A 21,184-nucleotide genomic window follows, 5' to 3' on the forward strand; every position below is an offset into this window, starting at 1 on the left:
AAGCCTGCTGAAGCAATAGACCACGGAAAGGGCTGGCCTGAGAGCTGAGACAAGGCGAACAGAACACCGCAATGGAGTCCGCAGCGTGGGCTCAGTTCTGCGAATTGATAATGTCGTAGAAGACATGGCGTATGTGGAAGATATGCTCTGTATTTTATTAGAATATTTTGCCCTTGTTCCGAAGATCAGTAGGTTTTCGCAGATCCGACAAGTTTTCCACGAACTTATCAATCGGTCTTAGGAGGATTTATGCAGGAATCCAGATAAAAAGGTTTGCAGCATTGTTGCGTTGGTGTCGGATAGTTGTCCAAGTGAAAGATATGTTAACTAGCAGCAGCATGAGTCAATGGCTCCATTGAGGGACTAGATACTACTAGAGCTTGTTTTGTTGGACATTTGCCACATGTTAGTTGGCGTGATATCTTATTAGGAAGAATAAACTTCCACACAAACTTCAACCAAAAAGGAATATCGAACTGAAGTATCATCTGGTGAAGGATCTACATCCAAATCATACCTCGAATTGGGTCACGTTGGAGGCACGTTTTGGGTACGTGTGCAGCAAACTAGCTTGCGTTAGGCCTTCAGACACGAGAATAGACGCAATGCACAACCGGGCGATTGGAAAAAATCTTACCGAGAAGAGCATAATTGAGAAAAAGAAACATACAAGATTGAAAACGTGATAAGTTATTGGATGAGCTGGAAGGGACGATACCAACTCCAAAATCCGAATGTAATGGTCTCGTTTCTTTTTTAAATCTGAAACCAAACCCTATCTCCTCTATCATGTTCCAAACGATTTTGATTTTCTGTACTCTTATCTGCATTTCGTTTTACACTCTCCTACTCTTATCGTGAGTAACGTGTCGCCAGGGTGTAAAGCTTTGCCAGACATCCTAGCAGCAGATAGCAGACACAAACGCATAAGCCTTCGCATGAATGGAAACGATCACCTCATCGCTTCTGAACGCAGGCGCGGTGTGTTCGACGAGAAAACGCGAAAGAAAAGAAAGAAAATGGCTACATTAATGACCGTCTCACTATCACCTTGTACAAGACACGCGAGGCCAGCGCGACACTAAACAAGGGCCTTTGGCAACGATTTGATAAGGCAACGGCTGGAACACAGTGATTCCGGTGCGGGTCTAGGGCCACAGACGAACATGCTGCTTTATCATGTTTCTGTTTGTTTGTTGCAGACAGATTTGAAAATGCAGTTACCTGTTTAGCGACCGAGGCACAGCTTGTGGGAGCTGGAGACAAAGATCACTCTTTCTAGACCATCTCGAATACCTTGGGCGGTCGTACTACAGACAGGAATAGATAGTTCGTCAACGTGAGAATACTAAAAATAAACTAGCTGAACACGAGCTGGATGGCACTTCAAATGCCTTGACGGGACTGCTAGTCTATTCGTACAAGTGCAACGTTCAAGTAAAAACCCTACTATCGCCCGAACGGTAGTTACTATCGATAGCGCAGGTAGCAAGCAAATGTAATCTTGAAGTGTGTTTGTTATCAAAAAGCGCCCCAGGACAAGAGGTTGGTATAGTGGACGATGGCCACGAGTACCAAGAGGCACGTTGTTTGACAAACTAACTACGAAGGAACAACAACAATAAATAAGAGAAGGGATAGGACGCAACAGGTGCAGATTGCATCATATGTTGCAGCATAAACAACTGAAAAGCGTATTATTCATCATCTTCGCTCAGGTCGAGAGGATTACAGCCGGGAATGAATTACGAAACGATGTAACAGTTCATCCTGCGCCACATGCGATCACCAGTTTCTCATCCTGCCGCTTCATGCTTCGCCATCGCACGAGATCAATAAAAGCAAATGTATAAACATAAACGCAGCGTACCCGAGGCCCTGCCGCTGATGCTCGCAGCTGCCCACTGCTTTCCAATGGCTCAACGCTGCTCGGTTGCTGGATTTGTTTATTAAAACTATAAATAATTACACTGGAAATACAACCATGCCGTCGATCACGCTACCTTGCTTCTTAAAAATTCGTTACATTTCTTCCTCTTCAACCCCGCTCACGTCAATCACGCCGTGAGGCCGTTGAGGCCGCTCTTCCTACGCAATGCCGGTGCATTAAAAGAACTCGCCAACTTCCTGAACCGATCAGCGAGACAAATGATCGAGCAGAATAATGAGAAATGATTCCCTGATTGACAATAGTTTGAAAAGGAAGCCACATTGCCTCGTTGACGGAGGCGGTGGTTGAACATCTTTGACCATCAACTTCAGCGAGTGAGTAAATTGTTGATATTCCATTGGTACGGGGGGATAGCAGCTGCAGCAGCAGCGAAAGGAAAACGAAATTTCATCGTCAGGAAGACATGGTGAGTTGCAACATCTACCACAACAGCGTCACCCGGGCAAACGGTATCCCAGGGACCGTCGGTGTAGAAGCTCAGCACGCAAACACTGTAGATGGGAGCATTTGCTGGGAGCATTATTGCTGACAGCGTGCACTCATCACATTTTCTTGGGCTGTGCGCCTTCGCCTCTTCGCGAACGCTTCCTGGAGCACACATCCTTTGCCCCGCCTTGTCTTGCCTGGCCTTTGCCGGGATGAAACATTTATTGATTTTCACTCGAAGTCGAGACGCGGCTTGTGTAACGAACGTCCTCGTAGGAGCGTTCGTTTGAGAGCCCGAGGGTTGTTCTTATTTTTCCCATTTCGGGCACATTGGCCAAGGGAAGGCGTCCTTTCACGTTTCTCTCCAGTCGGTGGTTGGAGAGGAGGATGCTTTTCGAATGTATTCTCCCGCATGATGGCGGTTCGGAGTGATTGAAGTGCCACAATTACCATGAGATGACAATTTTGAACCAACCGAACAAACCATTTTGATATTACACAGGCCACAGGCCCCTTTAGTTAGCTGGTAGAAGCTATCAAACTCCAACGATTTGATAATATGCTGTTCTTTTAGTAGTTAAAAGCATAAAAATGTGACCAACGGTAAGCACAACGCGCTCTCTGTTTGCCATGCGGTCGGTTTCTTTTGTATAACACGACCAACGACAATGGCTCGGTGCGAATCAGGAATCTCTTCCACCTCGAAGCGCAGCAGGCAAGGGAGCGAGTGAGCTGCAAATGCGAACAAGACGTTAGGCGACAAGCCGCCTACCAAGCCCAAAGCGGCACGTGTTTACACTACTTAATCGGACGCTTATGCAAATATGTGCATCGGACAAATAAACACTGTAAACTGCTCGTCTTCTTATTGCTGCTGCTAGTGTTGGCAGCAACCACCTTTTCGCAGGTCGACCTGCATCCACCAGCACCATCCAGCCCCAAACAAGCCATCAAGCCAACAAACACAGGACTGCAATGGTGTGGAGGTGCTTGGAGCGTCTCCGAGAACAATTCCCATCAAAGGGAAAACGGCGACCGGATCGCGTGGGTACCGGTGTTTGTTAAACAGTTTAATCTGCGAAAAGAGGGAACAACCGAGACAGCGGGCCGAAGGTTTCGTCTGGGGAGCATTTTAAAAAGACCAACCATGGCTGGCTTATCCTTCAGCGGATTCACGGATCAATGGAGTCCTGCTGCAGTCCCTTTGTTCTTGTTGGAAACTTCTTCCAATCGATTTCATACCGATTCCTTCGGGTTTTCCTTTCTGTCGAAATCGTAAAACAACTTCCAGAATGCAGAACTGGGAGTTACGCATCACTTCACGGATCCTTAGACGGTATTACTGATCAAATACCATCCGTTGGTATTTCTTGAGTGAATGAATAGATGGAAATTCACAAAACAACAAACAAATCGTAGCATCCGAATCTGCTGAATCCACCGTTTGTCACGCAAAACATACGCTCAAGCTCGTGAGCGATCGATTAATGCACCTTCGCCGATCACACGCGAAGCGAGTCGTAGCGAAGGTGGCCCCTAAAAATAACACACGGCTTCCGCTGGTCCACAACCAATGATCGACACATCATTTCACGATCGCCGACTGTAAGGTGGATGCTGGTGGCGATGAGGCGTAGAGAGAGAGAGAGAGAATGGGGGGGCGGATCCCACCATCCATCTGCACCTCCGGGTACCAATTAGTGGCAACAGTTTGGACAAACAAACATTCGGCCGCCTGCAGCGCAGATTTGCGTTTCTCCGAAATACTTCGGCACGTGTCCCGGCCACCCCGTGAGACTGAATGGACCATCATCTCTGATAATGTATTCCCATGGACGGCGCTGTTAGCTGCAATTCCACTGAGACTAATCGCTTTGTTTAATCCCTCATACGGAACGTCCTCATTGTTAATGAACGTTCGTTGGACCATAGAGAATATCTGGTGGTCTGTGCTAGTGCGCTACTTACATTGGTTTCCGCTAGCTCCTGATAGTACGATTCGCCGCTACCACGCCTCGATCCGACGCACATGGCCCGCCGCAGCAGGCTCGAGATGATCGAGCAGAGACCGCATCGTTGCATCACACCATCGACCGATCCTTGGCGCGAGTGGGATGACTGCAGGCTGGCCGTGCCGGGATCGACCGCCTCACCAGCACTTGTACTGGAGGCTCCGCCACTCACCGTTGTCACGTTCCCGGTGGCGCTAGTGTCAGCTGTCGGTGTCGTCGTCGTCGTCGTCGTTGTGCCTGCAGCAAGGCGACCTTCGGACGCCGAGGTCCCTCGGGATCGCTTCGACGCGGCCACCTTGACGGCTTTTACGTTCTCTTCCGTGCACACACACACACACAAACGCAAACACACACTCGCGTACTACCCGGACCCCTCGCAACCCCCCCTGCACACAAGCAAAAACCCGAGTTTATGCTTCTTCTCTTCTGTTTTATCAAACGATAGCCACTGTCCTTGGTGACTCGTGAGGTTGTGACCAGTGAGGATCGAGAAGATCGTCGGGTTCATTGAGTCCTAAAGCTCACGTCCTTACGCATTCACCTCAATGCACGCTAACTGCTGTAGCAATCCTGCTTGGATCTCATGCAAATGCATTCTTCTTTCCGCCTTGGGACCCTGGCCTGCTGCTCTTAGTATCCTCGAAACAGCATGTTGAATGGGAGTTGCTGCTGGTTGACACGTTGCTGACAAACAGTAGGCCCTTGTTGGAACAGGTTCTTTGAACCGCAGGTGGCGGTAATGCGCTTCACAGTTATGTAAATCACACACTAACAGGTGGCCACAACGTGCTTATGCTTCGTGTCACGTGACACGTGTACAGTATAGCGTTACAGCAGACCGTTACTGGCAGCGCCCGTTGTGTCGCGCGTTTCTCCGCACTCACTTCCGCCGCAACGGAACTGCAGCCAGCACCATCTTCTCTCGCTTTCGCATCCGGTTTAACGGGTTAATTACGCTCACTCACACCTTCGCTTATGCTGCTGCTGGTGTTTTTGTCACAATGTAGATAGTAGGAACGCACGAAACCATAACCAAACACTTCGCACAGAGCAACACGGTAGCACCATAATTTGTTGTTTTTGTCACTTTTCACTCTTCTCTTCTACATGCTGTAGGCTTTTTTTTGGGAGCGAATTCAGCGAAGACGGGAAACACTAATTAGGAAAACAATTCACACACTTACATAGCCGAGTGCAACTGAAACAAACGGCGCATTCAGCGGATCACACATGACAGCTAACGAGCGAGAGCGAGTGAAGCGCCACCACTTATGGCACAGCATCGATTATCGAACCGTCACTCGACGACTGACCAAATGAAACAATGCAAAGCAGCAGCAACGGAGACCCCTCCCCCACCCTCTTCCCCTCTCCCCAGGGGAGTAGCACACGAGATTCCAATTCCTAATTACGAAATCGTGACACCTTTCGGTTGTAGAAAGCAGCAGCTAGCTAGCAGCAGGGAGCTGCTCGAGCTCGAGCTGTGCCACTCACGCCTCTATGCTAAGAGGGCCACCCCGGTCCCCAGTGCCATTCCCAGCGCGAACCTGTTTACCTTCGCGTGGACGAGACGAGACGAGTGACCGGCGCTGGCAAAAGCATTTGTCAATTTTGTAAAATTAACACGTCCACCTAACGAGCCCCGATCGGCGTCTTCGCAAGTGACAGCGATCAAGTGATCAAAATGCTCGACGCTATGGCCTGCTATTCATTGCTTCTCGACCTCTCCCTCGCCCGATCTCCATACGCAGATTATGTCGGCGGCCGAGACTCCAAAGGGGACTCTTGCTCCGGTTGAGGTCGTTTTGCGATTACGATACGTTTCAAATACGCTATTCGAGACTCCTTGGCGAGCACAATACAATGTACTCTCTGCAGCCGTAGCCGAATGGCGAACCGAAGTGACGGTGTTGTTGTTGTGGATGGTAGCGATGATGACGGTGATGATGATGATGATGATGATGATGAGGGTGAAGACCGTGATCATCACTTAACGCAGCACACACTCACTCACTCACCTGCGTTCGTTTGACACGCATACAGCTCCGCAAAAGCACCAAAAGTGCCAAAATGGTTGCGAGCAATCGAAACGGGAGACCGTACGACCGAACCGGCTCAAGGACAGCGACAGCGCGATGGGAGCGGGCATTAGCAAACAATCCCGCGCCACATCTTCTTCCGTTTTCGGTCATTCGGTCGCGCGAGAGCGCGAGTAACGGCCCATTGGAGATGATCATTTAAATGATCTTGCCAGACGATCGCGAGGCAACGTATTTGTCGGCATTTCATGCTTTAAGAGGCAGAAAGAATGATCTTGGATAGAGTTTTGTTTGAGGAATGAAAACCGAAATGTCGCTACTAACCACAATCTAATTGTTGTAATGGTTGAAGTAGCCCCAAGAACCCTTGAGTTGGAATAAAGTTTAAATTAGATTCCCGACGAGCCTTGCGGTAAGCATGAGTACTGCTGGCATAACTATACACCAAAAAACACTAAACTCCTCCTAAGCATCCGTAAGCCTGGCCCGCTTGCGCCTAGGCTAAGAGACATCGAGGACGGATGCCTGGGGGCGGCTTAATACAAAACTTCGTCGCTCCAAGTGACGACGGACGAATCCCGTAATCCGAATGATACCGTCCATCGTATCAGGAAGTCAGCGTAGCGCTCAAGAACCTCCGCACACCTGTCCAGAGCATGGGCAGGAGCAGAAAACATGGAGCAAAAGTTTATAATTACGGCAGCAAGATGGGCACCCGATGTACCCCCGGCCTGGCTGGTGCAGAAATGGTCCAGATTAACAAGTTAGTTGTGCTAAAAGCGAAACTAAGCAACGCAATCCGCTACTGGGATGATTGCTTGAGGAGAAAGCAAACGAATGAGCGACAGAGAGAGAGAGAGAGAGAACAAGAAAGAGAGCAACCGATAAAGGGCGAGCGAGTTAAGCTGCCTGATGGTGGTCTCCTTGCCAACCAAACACCAAACGTCCACAGCAGATCCCGGGGGGCTGCTGAAGTGATACTGCGGTCCTTTGGATCCTTAATTGTCTGAGGCGACGCAGTTCAATTGGGTCCAACGGTAGGTGGAATGGGTGCTGTTGCTGTCGAGAGGATCTTCTTCGCTTAAAAGATGCCATAAACTTTGGGATCGGTAAACAAAAACTTGTAACTCCCGGACAATAGCTCTGGCCGAGGCAGATCGAGGCAGGCAGGCTACAATCAAAGTTCCATTTGGCCCGGTTACCGGTTAGCTACCGCGAGAGGCGGCGAAGTTTAACCGACCATTCCGGGCAATTCCTCCTGCCTATCTCACCTGCACCTAGGACAGCGCGCGTCACGGAAGCGGAACTGTATCCGGGAACAGGAATCCTGCTCGGTAGGACAGGGGTAGGGTAAAGCAAAAAACTTCCCGCTTTCCATTTCCGACAGCCACACACACACACAATTTGAATTTTCGGACGCAGCAAGCTCCGCCATTTTCGCACCATTCAATCGCAACACAACCAAACGACACGACTACACGACAACACGTTTCCATCGGGGACACCGACCAGCGGCCGTGGTGGCCGAGGGTGAGGAAAAGTTTTCAAAATCAATTAAATCTTTCTCCAATTTTCTCCCGAATCCTGCCTGACTGTCACCCATAGTCGGTATATAACCCGGTCTACTAGCCCGTTGACGTTGCCTTTCCTTGCCACCGATGGTGGTGCCGGTGGCGGTGACGGCCTATTGACGCTCATGTTTATTAATGGCGAGGGTAAAGTGACGGTGAACCAGTTCAGTCCGGTGAAAGGAAGGTGGAAGAAGAAGAAGAAGAAGAAGAAGAAAAAAACAGGACGCTCGGAGTCACCGCTCATCAGCTGGTTGGCGCAGGGGTTTTTCGGAGTGAACAAGACCGCCTTCCGGTGCAAAATGGAAAGCACTTCAATCAGGGCACCCCGGATTAGCCGGGGATGCCGGAGGGGAGCGGCAAAAGGATATAAATTAATTCTAATGAAGTCAGCAGAGCCGCGGCATTAGTGGCAAAGCATCGGAATCGGGTGCGGGCCACCAAAAAAAAGAAAGCAACATAAAAACCGACGGGCAATTATGAGCATTGAATACAGACGCACAAAAAAAAGGCTCCAAAACGAGTCCGTTTTTACGGTTGAATAGCATTGGAAATGGGATCTTGGACGGGGCAAGAATGGTAACGCCAGGATCAAAAGGAAAGACTTTGGCCACAAAATGAACGATAAAGAATGAGGATGAGCAGCAATTCCTTTCTGGGATGACACTATATTATTTGCGAAACATCGGGCACCATAGTCTCTAAGTCAATAGACTCACTTTGAAGCTGGAATTCGAATGAATTTGAACCATTTTCGGGGACCTCGGGTCAGAGGCTAATCTGGGATAAGACCGTAAACGTACTTTGCACTAGCACAGTTCTTTATTCAAAAGTAACTTTACAACTGACTGGCCCGAAACCGTGCAGCGTCTTTTATTTTAGCTACCGTTACTATGATCCATCCATAGCGACGGTTGTTAGTTACGCGGTGGTACTAAGATGTTACCATGCAACAAAACCACTTATATAACTTATAGCAGCATAGAATCCAAAATCCCAAAGCCTCCTAGAACTCCCAATACACGTCTGACCTACGAGACAAATCTTAATTACCCTCTTACCGCCCACTGGCACCGGGATGTGGAAAGTGAAAACAAGAGCTCTAGCATTCCATCGTTTCGCCAAGGTTCACTCACTGTCTCAGCACCGATTGGGGGTCGGGTCTGGAGAGTGGAGAAGTAGAGTAGCGAAAATAAAAATAAACGCCCTACACACGCACCGGCTACCATCGAAATCCGACCAAAACCGGACCATTCGCCGAGATCCGTGGCGCGCGCGCTCGGTCCATGGTTACCGTTGGTCGCGTTCCCCTCGTTCCCGAAATAAACCACTGGATGGGTGGATTAAAGGCAAAAAGAAAGGCCCGGAGGCGGTTGGATGGTCCAGCGAAAACAACGTCAAGGTTTTTCGCATCCCTGCCACCCGGACCAGCTCCCTACCACCCTCCCCCAAAAAGTGACTTCATGACTCGTGAACGTCACTATATGCTCGTATTGGTGTTGGTGTAAATTGTTTGTCTATTGCTACGCGGGGTCCGTTCTTGGTCGGTCTGAGCCAAAACACGTATCGCAGGGCGACGTTTCGGGCCACATTCCGCCGGTATCTGTTTATGAAAAACCTCGAACATCGTCCTCCAAAAGGGGAACCAACAACCTTGCACCACGTTCACAACGACGCCGGCGCTCGAAAGGTAAGGATACAAAGATGGTCTCGGACGTCGTCGGGTATGTCCCATTTACGCCGTGCTCCACACCTCATCACAAAACCCCGTCCCGACCCCAAACCGTTGCGGAGAAACGAAAGACCCGCACACCCATAAACACCCAACACACCGCTTTTAGGTGGAAAATACACCGAATACACCCCCTGGTTCACACACACACACACACACAAACACACCGTGGTTCTCTCCATTTTTCACGATGACGTTCTATTAAATTTTCCATAAAAACGCTATAAATTCTTTCCCCTCCAGCCCCGCCTCCCAACACCCTCCCCCTTTCCCTCTCCCTCCCCACCCGTCCGGTTCGGTCTGCGCCGGGCTCATTAGCATTTTGCAACATTTCGTTCAACGTCGAGAAACGACGGCGGAACTCCGGCCACCGTGTTCGTGTTTTGTGACGTTTGCACGTTTTTATTTCTCCTGCCAGCCAGTTTCCTTTTATGTCTCTAGCGTACCCGAACCAGCGTCGTCGGCCGGCCGTACTCTTCCTGCATTGCATTCCGTGTTCCGCGAAAGTCGCAAACACCTTGACTCGATCTCGCTTTAAAGCTGTCAGCTGATAGTCCGCAGCCTACTACTACTACTACTACGGGACATTCGAAATGGCGGTCCGACGATATAGGAACGTCGTGCCTGAAGTCACAAAAAAGGAAAATGGCAAATAGTGATTGGGAAATTAAACCGACACCGTACGCCATACGTACGGAGTGCGAAAGAGAGAAAAAAAAACCTCTGGACTGAACTGGACTAAACTGGAGTTCTACCCTAGCCTAACTCGAGCAGGTCCTTTGCGGGACGAATTCGTTTGACATTTACCGTTGCGACACACTTATTTAAAACTTTGGCCAAACACTTCCTGCTGCTACTGGGTGCTCGGTGCCCGGTGCCCGGTGCCCGGTGTCATGGTACGTTTCTCCATGTGCAGGGCGCGGTGTGTTGCAAAGGTTATGTGACCGTTGGCCTTCAGGGTCAGGCCTTCGGAAGGGGAAGCAAGGACTTCTTCTCGCCGCCGCGAATGATAGAAATGACATGAATGTCACGGTATTTTTGAATCCTTGCATTTCATTTCTTGCTGTCCCGTAGCCTGCGTGGCCCAGTGCTGTTCACTGTTCACGTAAGCTGCTCTGTGAGCTGTACAGAGCTGCCCAAGGGCAGACTTGTGTCCTCGCAACAACAAAAGGACAATGGCGAAACAACGGAACTCGCTGATTGCGAGCTGCTATAAATCGCTTCCACCCCCCCTTATGGAGTCGCTGAAAAGGTTAGATGGTCGTTATATTTTCAGCACATTTCGAGGACGCGCTGTGATAGGATAGCACAGCTGCCGGTCCCCTCGCTCGCACCGTGTACATACCAATACGATGGTGAATTGTCGTGCGCAGCATCTTTTGGAGAAACATTCCAAATACCCTGCAAACCCTCCGCAACCGACACCGACGACGAATGATACCATTTGAATATGAAAACCATCCTTTCCAATCAACACGACCCGGGTTCGACGAGAAGGACGACAAACCGTGAGTCCACACTCTTCATTTTGCCTCAGCATTCTGTTAATATAGTAGATTTGTATCTGCCAATTCCATTTATCCTCGGTAGCTGCCGTAGCTCGTCGTCGGTTGCGGGATACGGCCAAGAGGCAGAAGAATTCCACGGACGGCAATGGCCCAGGGAAATCTATGAACTTACTCCTTCATCCAGCGAACCGGGCAAAGGCAGCTTGCGGGTTTGTGCTAGTTGTCCCCTTTTACAGGGTACGGTCTGAGTTGTGCGTCATCGACCGGGACGACGTCGTTGTTGCCCGCCGCCAACAATACCCAATCGTTGGGTTGAAAATTACGAATCTGCGCCATTGCCGGCTTCCAGCGCGCTCAGCACATTCACCATTTTCGTCACTCCCGGGCAAACGGTACCGACACACGAATTTAATTTTCTTTAATTAACCAACCGGCGCCCCGCGTTCCGGAGCGTACAAACCGCGAACGCCGCCGCGAAAGACCAGCATCCCTTTCTGAAGTCGGTATCGAGGTGGGTTGGGGGGAGGGAATGAGGTGGAAGGGACTCGCACAAGCGCACCTCAGGACGTATGTTCATTGCTCTACTTTCATCACTGGAAAGCACGAATTGTGGTGCAAGCACAGAACTTTGTTAATACCGCAAACACTTCACGAGCACACGAATTGAACTTTAAACTTCCGGAAAATCCCATTTTCATCGGGCAAAGGGACGTAAAAACGAAGCTAACCAACTCAAACACTGTTGTACGGTTGTGTGAACTAAACATTCTGGGGTGTTTGGACATTTCTAGGCCAGTTCGGTGCCGGAAACCTGGTCCGTGCCGTGTTGTTGTCAGTTTAATTGAATGAACTCGACTCCGCTAGTCGCATGTGCAGATGATGCTTCTGCCAGCACTGCACCACTATCAATCATCAGTTTGAAGCCTTTCACCTACTTCACACCGGTGGTGGTTGGTGGTCAAACCATCGCTAACCGGGTCAGTCATTTCCTCGAGATGAGGACCCAATGTTTTGTTCCCTGGCTGTTGTTCCCGCTGTACTGAGCTGGCTGCACTATAAACCGAACCGAGCACCAGAGCACGCCAGAGAACATGAGCGTGCTGGGATATAACTAGATTGGAAACCATGGTAACCATGGGGTACTAGACACCGTTTCGGCAACATTCGGGATACCTGGGAATCCTGAGAGAGTGGAAGGACTTGAATAGACTCCGTCCGAAAGGATGAAACACCATTCAAACCCTCGCATTTTCCACTCTCTCCCGCTCGCTGGTTATTTCTCTCTCTCTCTCTGTGAGCTAAGGAACTGAGAGTTTCTCATCGTCATCACCATCATCGTATGCTGGAATCATCATTGAGTGCTCAATAGTGCCCGGGGGCGGCCGAGCTACTTGGATTCGAATTCCAAGCATTCGATCCCGAAACATATAACATAGCAATAAATGGAGGTCGTTTGGTCTAGTAGTGAGGTCCATCAAGCCAGACAGTTGAGCCTCAATCACCGCACAAGCTCAAACAGTTCAAAAAGGCAATAGCAAAGCAGCAAAGGAATGCACTCTCCAGGGTTGTCGCATAGATATTATGCTGCTCAACATATTCACAACCACACAAACACGCGAACTGGGGGTCTCTCGCACTCACGCAAATCACTCTCAGCGCTCGAGCATCGCACGTTCCAGTCTCACGCATTTCACCTCGCTCTTGATTACCTTCTTCTTGCTCTCTTCTTCGCTTCATTTTTCTCTCTCCAATGCCCTCTCTCGCTCCCTCTTTCTTTGTAGCCGTCCTTATCTTGCTTCATGGCTAACAAGATTACGTTTGACATGTTTTTTTTGTCTTTTTCTGCTGCACTACCGCGCCACATTCCTTCTTCATCCACGCTCCCTCCACCTTCGGAGCATCCGGACCATCCGGTCCACCGGTCGGTCCGTGGAGTTGGCCAAGCCCCACTGCCGACAGACACCGCGGCCAGGTGTGGGAAAAGTAGCTTTCTGCTTTCTCCTTGCCAAACGCAACGAAGCCGAACCACGGAACAGCCCACGATGCAATCCGATGTGGCCAGGGCGACCATGTGCTGTTGGGCTATGTTCCGCGAAGTATCTGAAGCTCTAACAGAACATTCTTATCCACCCCGATAAATACTTGACATAACTGCCTGATTAGCTGATGCAAAGGCACCAGAGAAGGACGAGTCGTGATGCGGTATTCAGGAGAGGGCCGCGATGCGAAATCATGAATTTCCTCTCATTAATTGCGCGACACAAAACTCTTGATTCCTTCAAGTGGGTGCTGGGGGGCATGTGCCCAACCCCACATACACGCACACACCTATTCGCAATCTAGGCAAGGCGGTTCTTGGAATACTTTCACGTTTCTTGCCATCGATTGATACGCACGAGCAGCCACCAGACTCCAGCAAAGGGGGTTCTGTGGAGTCGTGATCAACCCGACCGAATCAAAAGATGAAAACAAACAGAACAAGAGAACCACCAGAACCACAAGAACCGCAAGAACCACAAGAACGACAAGAACGACAAGAACAAAACAAACACATGCGACAACGACAACAACCTCGGCCGCCGCCCGCGCCCCTTGACATTTGCACCGATCACATACACACACACACGCTCTCTCTCACACACGCACAAACATAGATCCGATCGTGGCACAGAGATCATCGCCTTCAACATCCCCAAGATGATGATGATGATGATGATGATGATCAGCGCCGGAGAAGAGGCTGTGGGGCGCGGGCTGAAGCCGCTGTCATCTCTCCGTGTCGAGTAAGGCCTGCGAGTTGTTTAACGAGCCGCCGTTTCACGGTTTGGAGCGCCTCTCGCTGTACCCCCTGGCCCGCACTGTCACTGACTGCGTGGCCCGGAGACTGAACTCTTGGAGCGGATTTCACACTTTGGCCTCCTACAGACGGCCATTCGGATTTATGGTTATTGGCGCTTCGTTCGCTCACTTCGTCGCGGTGCACCGGGCACAGGCTGGATTCTGGAAGCGGATTGTGTTCCAGTTGGCCACTTTGATTGCACAAAACGCATCCAAAACTCGCTCAATTACCGTGGCACATGTCACGGGGACTTCGAAGCATACAATGCACTCAACACTCCATCACTGCTGCTGCTGCTGCTGCTTTAGTCTGCTGCTGGCCAATGGACGCTGACCGAGCTCACTCCGGGATCCGGTCGGTCGGTTGTGTCTCGCGCACGCACCTCGTCTCACTTGGAGCTTGGAGCAGGCGAGCGCCCGAGCCAAGTCAAAGCCAAGAGGCGTGCGACATCATCTCTCATTGTCTCTGCATCACTCTCCGAGTTTCTCTGCTTCACGAGCAAAATCCTTTCGCCATGCTCTTCGTTCTCAGCGACCCGCGATTTCTATTGACCGCGGAGTTCTCTTTCGCGATGCTCGCTTGGCGCTTAGAGCTCCACCAGAGCTGCAGCTGTGTTAGTGTTGGCCGCCTCTCTTCTCAACCGGGCGCCCTCTCACGTGTTCCGCTTATCATTGTTGAGTTTTTCTTCAGCTGGAAAACTCAACCACCATCCCAAATCATCCACCACCCACCATCAGCTTTTCCTCCTCACTCGTAGGCCTCGCATGCAGCTCACACTCTGATGCACCCTCGGCTGCATTACAACGACGTTTCCATGCTTGCATGTCTGCTGTTTGAGGTAGGCGAGGGTTTTTTTGCATTTTAATTAGTTCGCCTTTAAGAAAATCATCCAAACATGCTATCATCCATTAATCTACTAATAATCATTTACTCCCGATAATTATGGTCCAAATGGTGGCGCTTATTTAATTTCAGCCCCAAAAATGATCTCTTGTCCAAGTGAAACAATCAAATCACTCTTCAGCGTTTTAACTTTCATTTCCCTCCCACCAACACCCACTCCTTGGGAGTGCCATCAAACGTGGTTGTCATCGACAGCAACGCAATACAAAGCGATTTCATCTTCAGAAAACCAACCGCATAAACCACAACCATCACCACCAAGACGACAAACAACAACAGCACCAACAACAAAGATAACAAAAACTCCCTCCCGCCACCTCCGTCGACCGTGAAACCCGCTCCGGCGTTTGGGGTTTAATTTATTACATCAAATTTACATACATTCGCCATCGCGCCATGTTCTGTTCGCATACGAAGAGCGTCACACGTGCGTGCGTGCGTGCGTCCGTGCGTTCGACCATTCGTTCGTTTAGTTCGATAACGATTTGTTGAACCGGTTGCAGGCGATATTCACTTTCACTTCAAAATGAAATCGATTTCCATTCCGACGATACGTTGGACGATGTTTTGTAATAGTCGCGACCAACCATTTAATATAATTCTCATCTTCGCCATGTTGCTTATGTAATTAATGCTATTTAACAGAATTCTCCGAAAGTAGAATAGAATAACAGACCATATTCGCCCAGGTCAGCCTATGGTCCTCCAGCATTTAAGAGGAGCCTCAAGTGATTCCACTAATCCCGAGTGCTCGAATAGATCATCGTAGTAGCCAACTGCTATCTCCGATAAGATGTGCGCGGGCAATCAAACGCAACGAATCTCTTGTAATTTCTGAGAACTCTACTTGTATAAACTGCTTCGTTAGACACATTTCTGATGAAACCATTGGCTCACAAGAGACCGGACTTGCTCCAGGCGACAGGAAATACTTTTTTTGTGAACACAATACACAACTAACTATGCCCCGAAGCACCGGTGTTCGGGCGGAATCGGGAGTGAAAGCAGATCGTTAGCATCGACTAACAATCGTTGCCGGGCATTCCCGGGAAAATAGAGAAAGAGACGGTTTCTTCCAACTGCGTAAGCAATATATTATATTTGCCTAATAATTGATGGATAAGACGGTTCGGGGCAATATTTACTAGCGGTCGTTTTATTTAATTTGTTATTTCGATTCAGCAGCAGCAGAGTGCAGCTCTTTGAAACGAACAGGGAAAAATGCTGCCTCGAGCAGCTGTTGGTTGGCCGCTATCTGGAATCGTGGAAAACCCAGATGATCCCCGAGTGAAGAGGAGATACCGATCGCAACGGCGTTCCGATGAAACCTCTCTCTTTCTCTCTCCTTCTCTCTCTCTACACACACAATGCCGTAGGAATGGAATACAATCTTGACGCACGAAAATCGCATCCACCCTCGGGCCTCGGCTTCAGTGAAGCTTGAGTTCGTCCGCGTAAGAGCTGGGGAAGTTATTTTTCCATCACAATCGTTCTTCCGCATTTTCATCATTACGGATAAGAGGGTTTTCCGTTCGTCCGTCTTCTCTTATGTCTGCATTCCCAAGCAAACTCGCCGACATTGGAGATCCGTTTTCGCTTCGTTTCGACCACTCAAACCGGCCTGCGCAGAGAGTGCTCTAGTGTACAGCATCTGCTTGGTACCGTAGGACCGACCAACATCAATCGGTGATAGACACGCGGGGTCACGGGGAGCCATGCAAATCAAGTCCTTCTTGTTCAACAGGCCGGACTGTGTTACGAGAAGATTTCCGTTTTTTTTTTCTTCTCCTCTCTGCCCTCTCCGATGTTCCGACGCACGCGGTCGATGTGAACCGGATGACAACATTCCGCCTTGGAGTTGTAGGAAACGTATACACACTGACCGGTTCGTTGGTCGCTGTTGCCGGACCGACCAGGTAGAGGGCCAAGCGTCTAGAGCACTCACTATCGTGACCGTTTATTTGAATTCCGCTTCACTTTGATGGTTGAGGCAGAGAAATTTGAGCAATGATTTGATCTCGGCAGCTTCCTCCTTCACAGCACCACCCCCGGGGGCCTGTACAGTTTGCTTAACGCCCTAGAAGTCGCTGCCCAGTTGGATGTCAAATTTCAACCTTTTTTCTTTCTCTCAAAGTCCTAAACTGGACCACGGTGGTGTCTGGACCACTCTGGGCTGTTTTCTTCCCATTCACAAAAAGGTCACGCAAAGTTGGTCCCCGGGGCTTTTGCTATCAAAGTATGGTTCTAATCTTGATTTGTTTTTCAAAAAAATGTGTACAAATATTGCGCATGCAAATACGGGATTGTCCATGGCGAGGATTCGCCCGCACTTCGGTTTTGGTAGCGTATACAGTGAAAATGAAATAGGTGTCCTCAAGTCTTTGAGGTTTTTCTGGGGGTGCACGGAAGATCACTACTCCAGAAAGTGTGTGTGTGTTTGAGAGAGAGAGAGAGAGAGAGAGAGAGAGAGAGAGAGAGGGCGAAGAACAACCAACTGATGGCATTTTGAAGCGCAAACGATCAAGTCTCACGATAGCAGCGGCTTCGAAATAACACGATGTTATTCACGTGATAATCACCCCCGCCGACTCGGCGCGACTCGAGGTTTGTGCCTTTTTGAGCTCAATGGCAATGCTGCGCTGCGGTGGGCTCTGGGAAATTAGAACCGAAAACGAACAGGCTGGTGGTTCGAGAAAGCGAGAGGATGGCCGCGAAACCGAATCCATTTATCAACTTCCAACCATCGTTGGGTGAGCAGCATGATGTCCGTTGGTCAGGTTCATATCTCTTGCCAACATTCATGCGCCTGTGCCGCACCACGCGGCTGACAGCCAGCCAGCCTCGTGCTCGTTAATATGCTACCCAATGCGTGCTTATCATGGGTGGCTGTGCGCTGGCTGCTGCTTTGCTGGTTTATGGGTCCGTTTCGCTTTGATCGAAGCAGCCATTGCTGCACTACCATCGGACGGTTAATGGAGGGCGCTATGAAATGAATGAAAGCTTTAAACAACGACACAATGGCCTGGTTGAGCCGCTGGTGGTCGCTGGAAAAGCGAGAAACACAAACTGAGGAAATGCATCCAATTATTCTTCTGCATTCCGGTGGATCTGTGATGCACCAGCGGGTGAACGGTACCCACACATAGCGCAGCATAACACTTTGCTCATTTTTATTGCCTTGTGAGTGAGGAATTGGGATGCTTTTGCTGCTCAGGCCTTCCGGGTGCAACAAGCAACAACTGTTTGTATGCCATCCAGCAAGTATGCATGTGACGCCGCTACATACATGGGATTTTATGCTTCGTGGTCTGCGGTACACCCACAGCAGCAACAGCAGCAGATGCAGAAGCGCAAGTTGTTCGTTTGTCTGGCGTAGACGCGCATCATGCACCATGCATTTATCATACCTCTCGCCTGCTCGGTGGTAGGTGTTTGCAGGCCGAATGCCAATAGCATGCTCATTACGCGCCTGATGCGCCACATTCGTAATGCAATGGTGTCCGGGACCGAGACCCGGGAAACGGCAACATTCTGAGGCTCACGAGACTGGTATCTTGTGGCAGCGCGTAGGCCATTATGTTCTGATGCGGTGCGTGACAATGCTACTTCGGTGGCAGTGCGTGGGTAAACAGCAGAAATGGGGCTAAGGGAAAATCCTCTTCTCAAACACAAATGGTACACCCAAGCTTATTATCGTGACCGTGGGCGATCCGGACGGTGCTCAGTCCATTTGTGTGTGTGTCTGTGTGTGCTTGCTTATTTGAGCAAGCAGTTTTCGAGCTTTCCATCGAATTGTAATACCATAAAATGCTTATTTGATTGTCCGTTCAGAAGCAAACATTTGTGAGATTGTTTGTCGGGCATTTCGGGAAACATGGCGCATGCATGGTTCGGTTCCATTCCGTTTGGAAATTTGCATTCCGAAACTGTGGCCCCGATGAATCAACCGAAACATTCAGCCCGTGTACCTCCAACTCTGCCCAACTTGTTGATTGTCCCTATCCGCCCGGCAACGCCAACGGAATGGAGGGAACCTTTTTGGGATTATCAAAACTAAACCATTCCGGGAAAAATCCATCAACCGAGCGCCCCGATTGCGAGGGAGAGAGCAGCCCAGCAAACGGACGATGTTGTTCCATGCTGTTCACATCATCCATCATCATGATCTGGCGGGCCAGGAGAATGGACCCGGACCATCAGACCAAGTTCCTTGCCCGGGCAATCCGGGCAACGGTGGAACTGCATTCAGAGGGAGATCATCGAGAGATGCGGCACAAAAAAAATGCAGAACGAATTTCCCATCCACGTGCCAACCGCCTCGCCTCTCTCGCTCAGTGGCGCATCTCGAACCTTCTGAAAACCCATGTCCAGGGTTCTCGGTGAAGGTCGAACGAGGGTTGCGTTTGCATAAGCCACCTTCCTCCCCCTTCCTCTCTTCACCGATTCTCCCAGCGAAGCCAACGCCAACGTGAGTTCAACTATCTGTTACTCCCGGGCACCGTTCTCCGGTCGCTCTGCTCGTGATTTTGCTCTTGCAGATCGCGCGAACCACACCAGCGGTAGCGGATGGGGATTTAGTGTGATGTGTTTTCCGCTGTTTTCCCACCTTAATCCCACCTTCGTTTAACTCGCAGTGGCTTTCGCGGATGCCGGAGTCGACCGTAACCGTGACCCGGTATGCTCAGGTGGCTCAAACAGCTTGGTTTTCGAAAACTCCCGTCCGGAAATGGCAGGGAAAAGCTTCATTTTTTTTCCAAGGGTGGTAAAAATGGCGAATGGCTGAAGTTGTTTAGATTGTGGATTTGGCAGCCAGGCCGGGGGAATGATTTAAGAAAATATTGGAGAGTGTCGCAACATCGGAAATGGATGCATCGACAAATATGTCAGTGAGACTTATACAAAAAACTACAGGGAAAATAAGTTTCCCTTGGCTCCTAGTGCATGCAACAAGAGGCACGATACGGTCGCATATTTAATGGCTGTCCGTCTTTTTGCCGTCGTGCCGTGGTCCGAGGTATAAGCGCTCAGCGCACGCTGGTCGATGCAGTATGGGAGGATGGGGATGGGGTAAAAATCATTAACTAACTGTCGGATGGTTTTCCATCTTTTTTGTCCCGTCTCTTGACGCTTGTTTCTGTCCATTCATTACCCCGTTCTGGCACACACCACCGTGGCAGGTTCGTGCGATACATCCGATGAGAGGCAAACCCTTGGCAGCGTCATTTAATGTTTTCAGCTCGTTTCGCTTCCTTGAGAGTAGCGGGATGGATTGCGTAAGGAGATGTGCTTCTCGTTCATTTAAACCCTTCGAAGGTAGTCCCAGGAACGAACTCCTTCTCTTCTCCAACAAAACAAGCATTTCAAAGACACTTGCTGAGGATTATTCATGGAAGAAGTCGATTGCTTTGGATTCTAAAGGGGACCACTTAAAAGAGAGGTTTTGTTGGAACGTTTAGAAAGTAAAAAACCAAAACTGGAGCCGGTTCTAAGAACACGCTTGATGCATCCAAAGGATAACGGAGATCAAGCGTCCAAAGCGAAGAAATACAGTGACCGGCATAAGTAAAAGCCCACCCCTTGATTTTTGTAGATTTTTGACTATAAATCCTACATTTTCTATCGTAAACGGCAAGTGTTATGGTTTTCTTGAAGGTTTAACATTCCCCTTTCAGTTTCACTAGCTTTCATCTCGATTGGATTGATAACAAATTTTTGATAAATGTTTAAATGAGAGATGGTCGATCACAGATGTGACAAAAGTAAAAGCCCACCTACAATGAAATTTCCTTAACAATTAATATGGTCCATCCTTAGCTCAGATTTTAAGTTACAGGTGTTTTGGCATGACGTCTACACGATTTCAGGTGTATTGAGGTTCAAACTTGTTGAATAACTTCCAAAAAAAAAATTGTTTTGATAATAACATAATTCTTAATGAAATTTTTATCTAAAAATTCCCACAAATTCTTGATCCGTTAAAAATCTTGGTTTTGAGAAGGCCATTTGAGAAGGGGAGTGACACGGGAACATTAAAAAATATTAGTTATTTTAGCAGTATGTTTAGGATCACTGCCCTGTTGCATAACAAAAGTGCTTTTAAATGGGCTTATTCGTACTGAGTCCATCAAATAGTTATTAAGGGTGTCAACATAATTTTCACCCGCCACAATACCATCATTTTCTTTAAATTGTCCACAAGAGCCATG

The 21,184-nt window shown here is 49.2% G+C and overlaps 1 protein-coding gene across 4 annotated transcripts in view; it reads right to left on the bottom strand.

Moving 5' to 3' along the window:
- The window catches only part of LOC125958143 (uncharacterized), a 106,788-nt gene that overhangs the window by 73,630 nt on the left and 11,974 nt on the right, over positions 1–21,184 (bottom strand). The window contains exons 1-2 of one of the 4 annotated variants that reach the window (XM_049691283.1): positions 14,306–14,437; positions 4,346–5,506 (exon numbers count right to left, since the gene is read on the bottom strand). The exons of 1 other annotated variant lie outside the window; for it this stretch is intronic. In XM_049691283.1, coding sequence (XP_049547240.1) covers positions 4,346–4,459 — 114 coding nt within the window. In that variant the 5' untranslated portion in view covers positions 4,460–5,506; positions 14,306–14,437. Of the gene's footprint in view, positions 1–4,345; positions 5,556–14,305; positions 14,438–21,184 lie in introns of those variants that run through there. 2 more of the 4 variants (XM_049691285.1, XM_049691284.1) reach the window with 2 other exon arrangements.

This window comes from Anopheles darlingi, chromosome 3 (assembly GCF_943734745.1).
Source record: "Anopheles darlingi chromosome 3, idAnoDarlMG_H_01, whole genome shotgun sequence".
Lineage (NCBI taxonomy): Eukaryota > Metazoa > Arthropoda > Insecta > Diptera > Culicidae > Anopheles > Anopheles darlingi.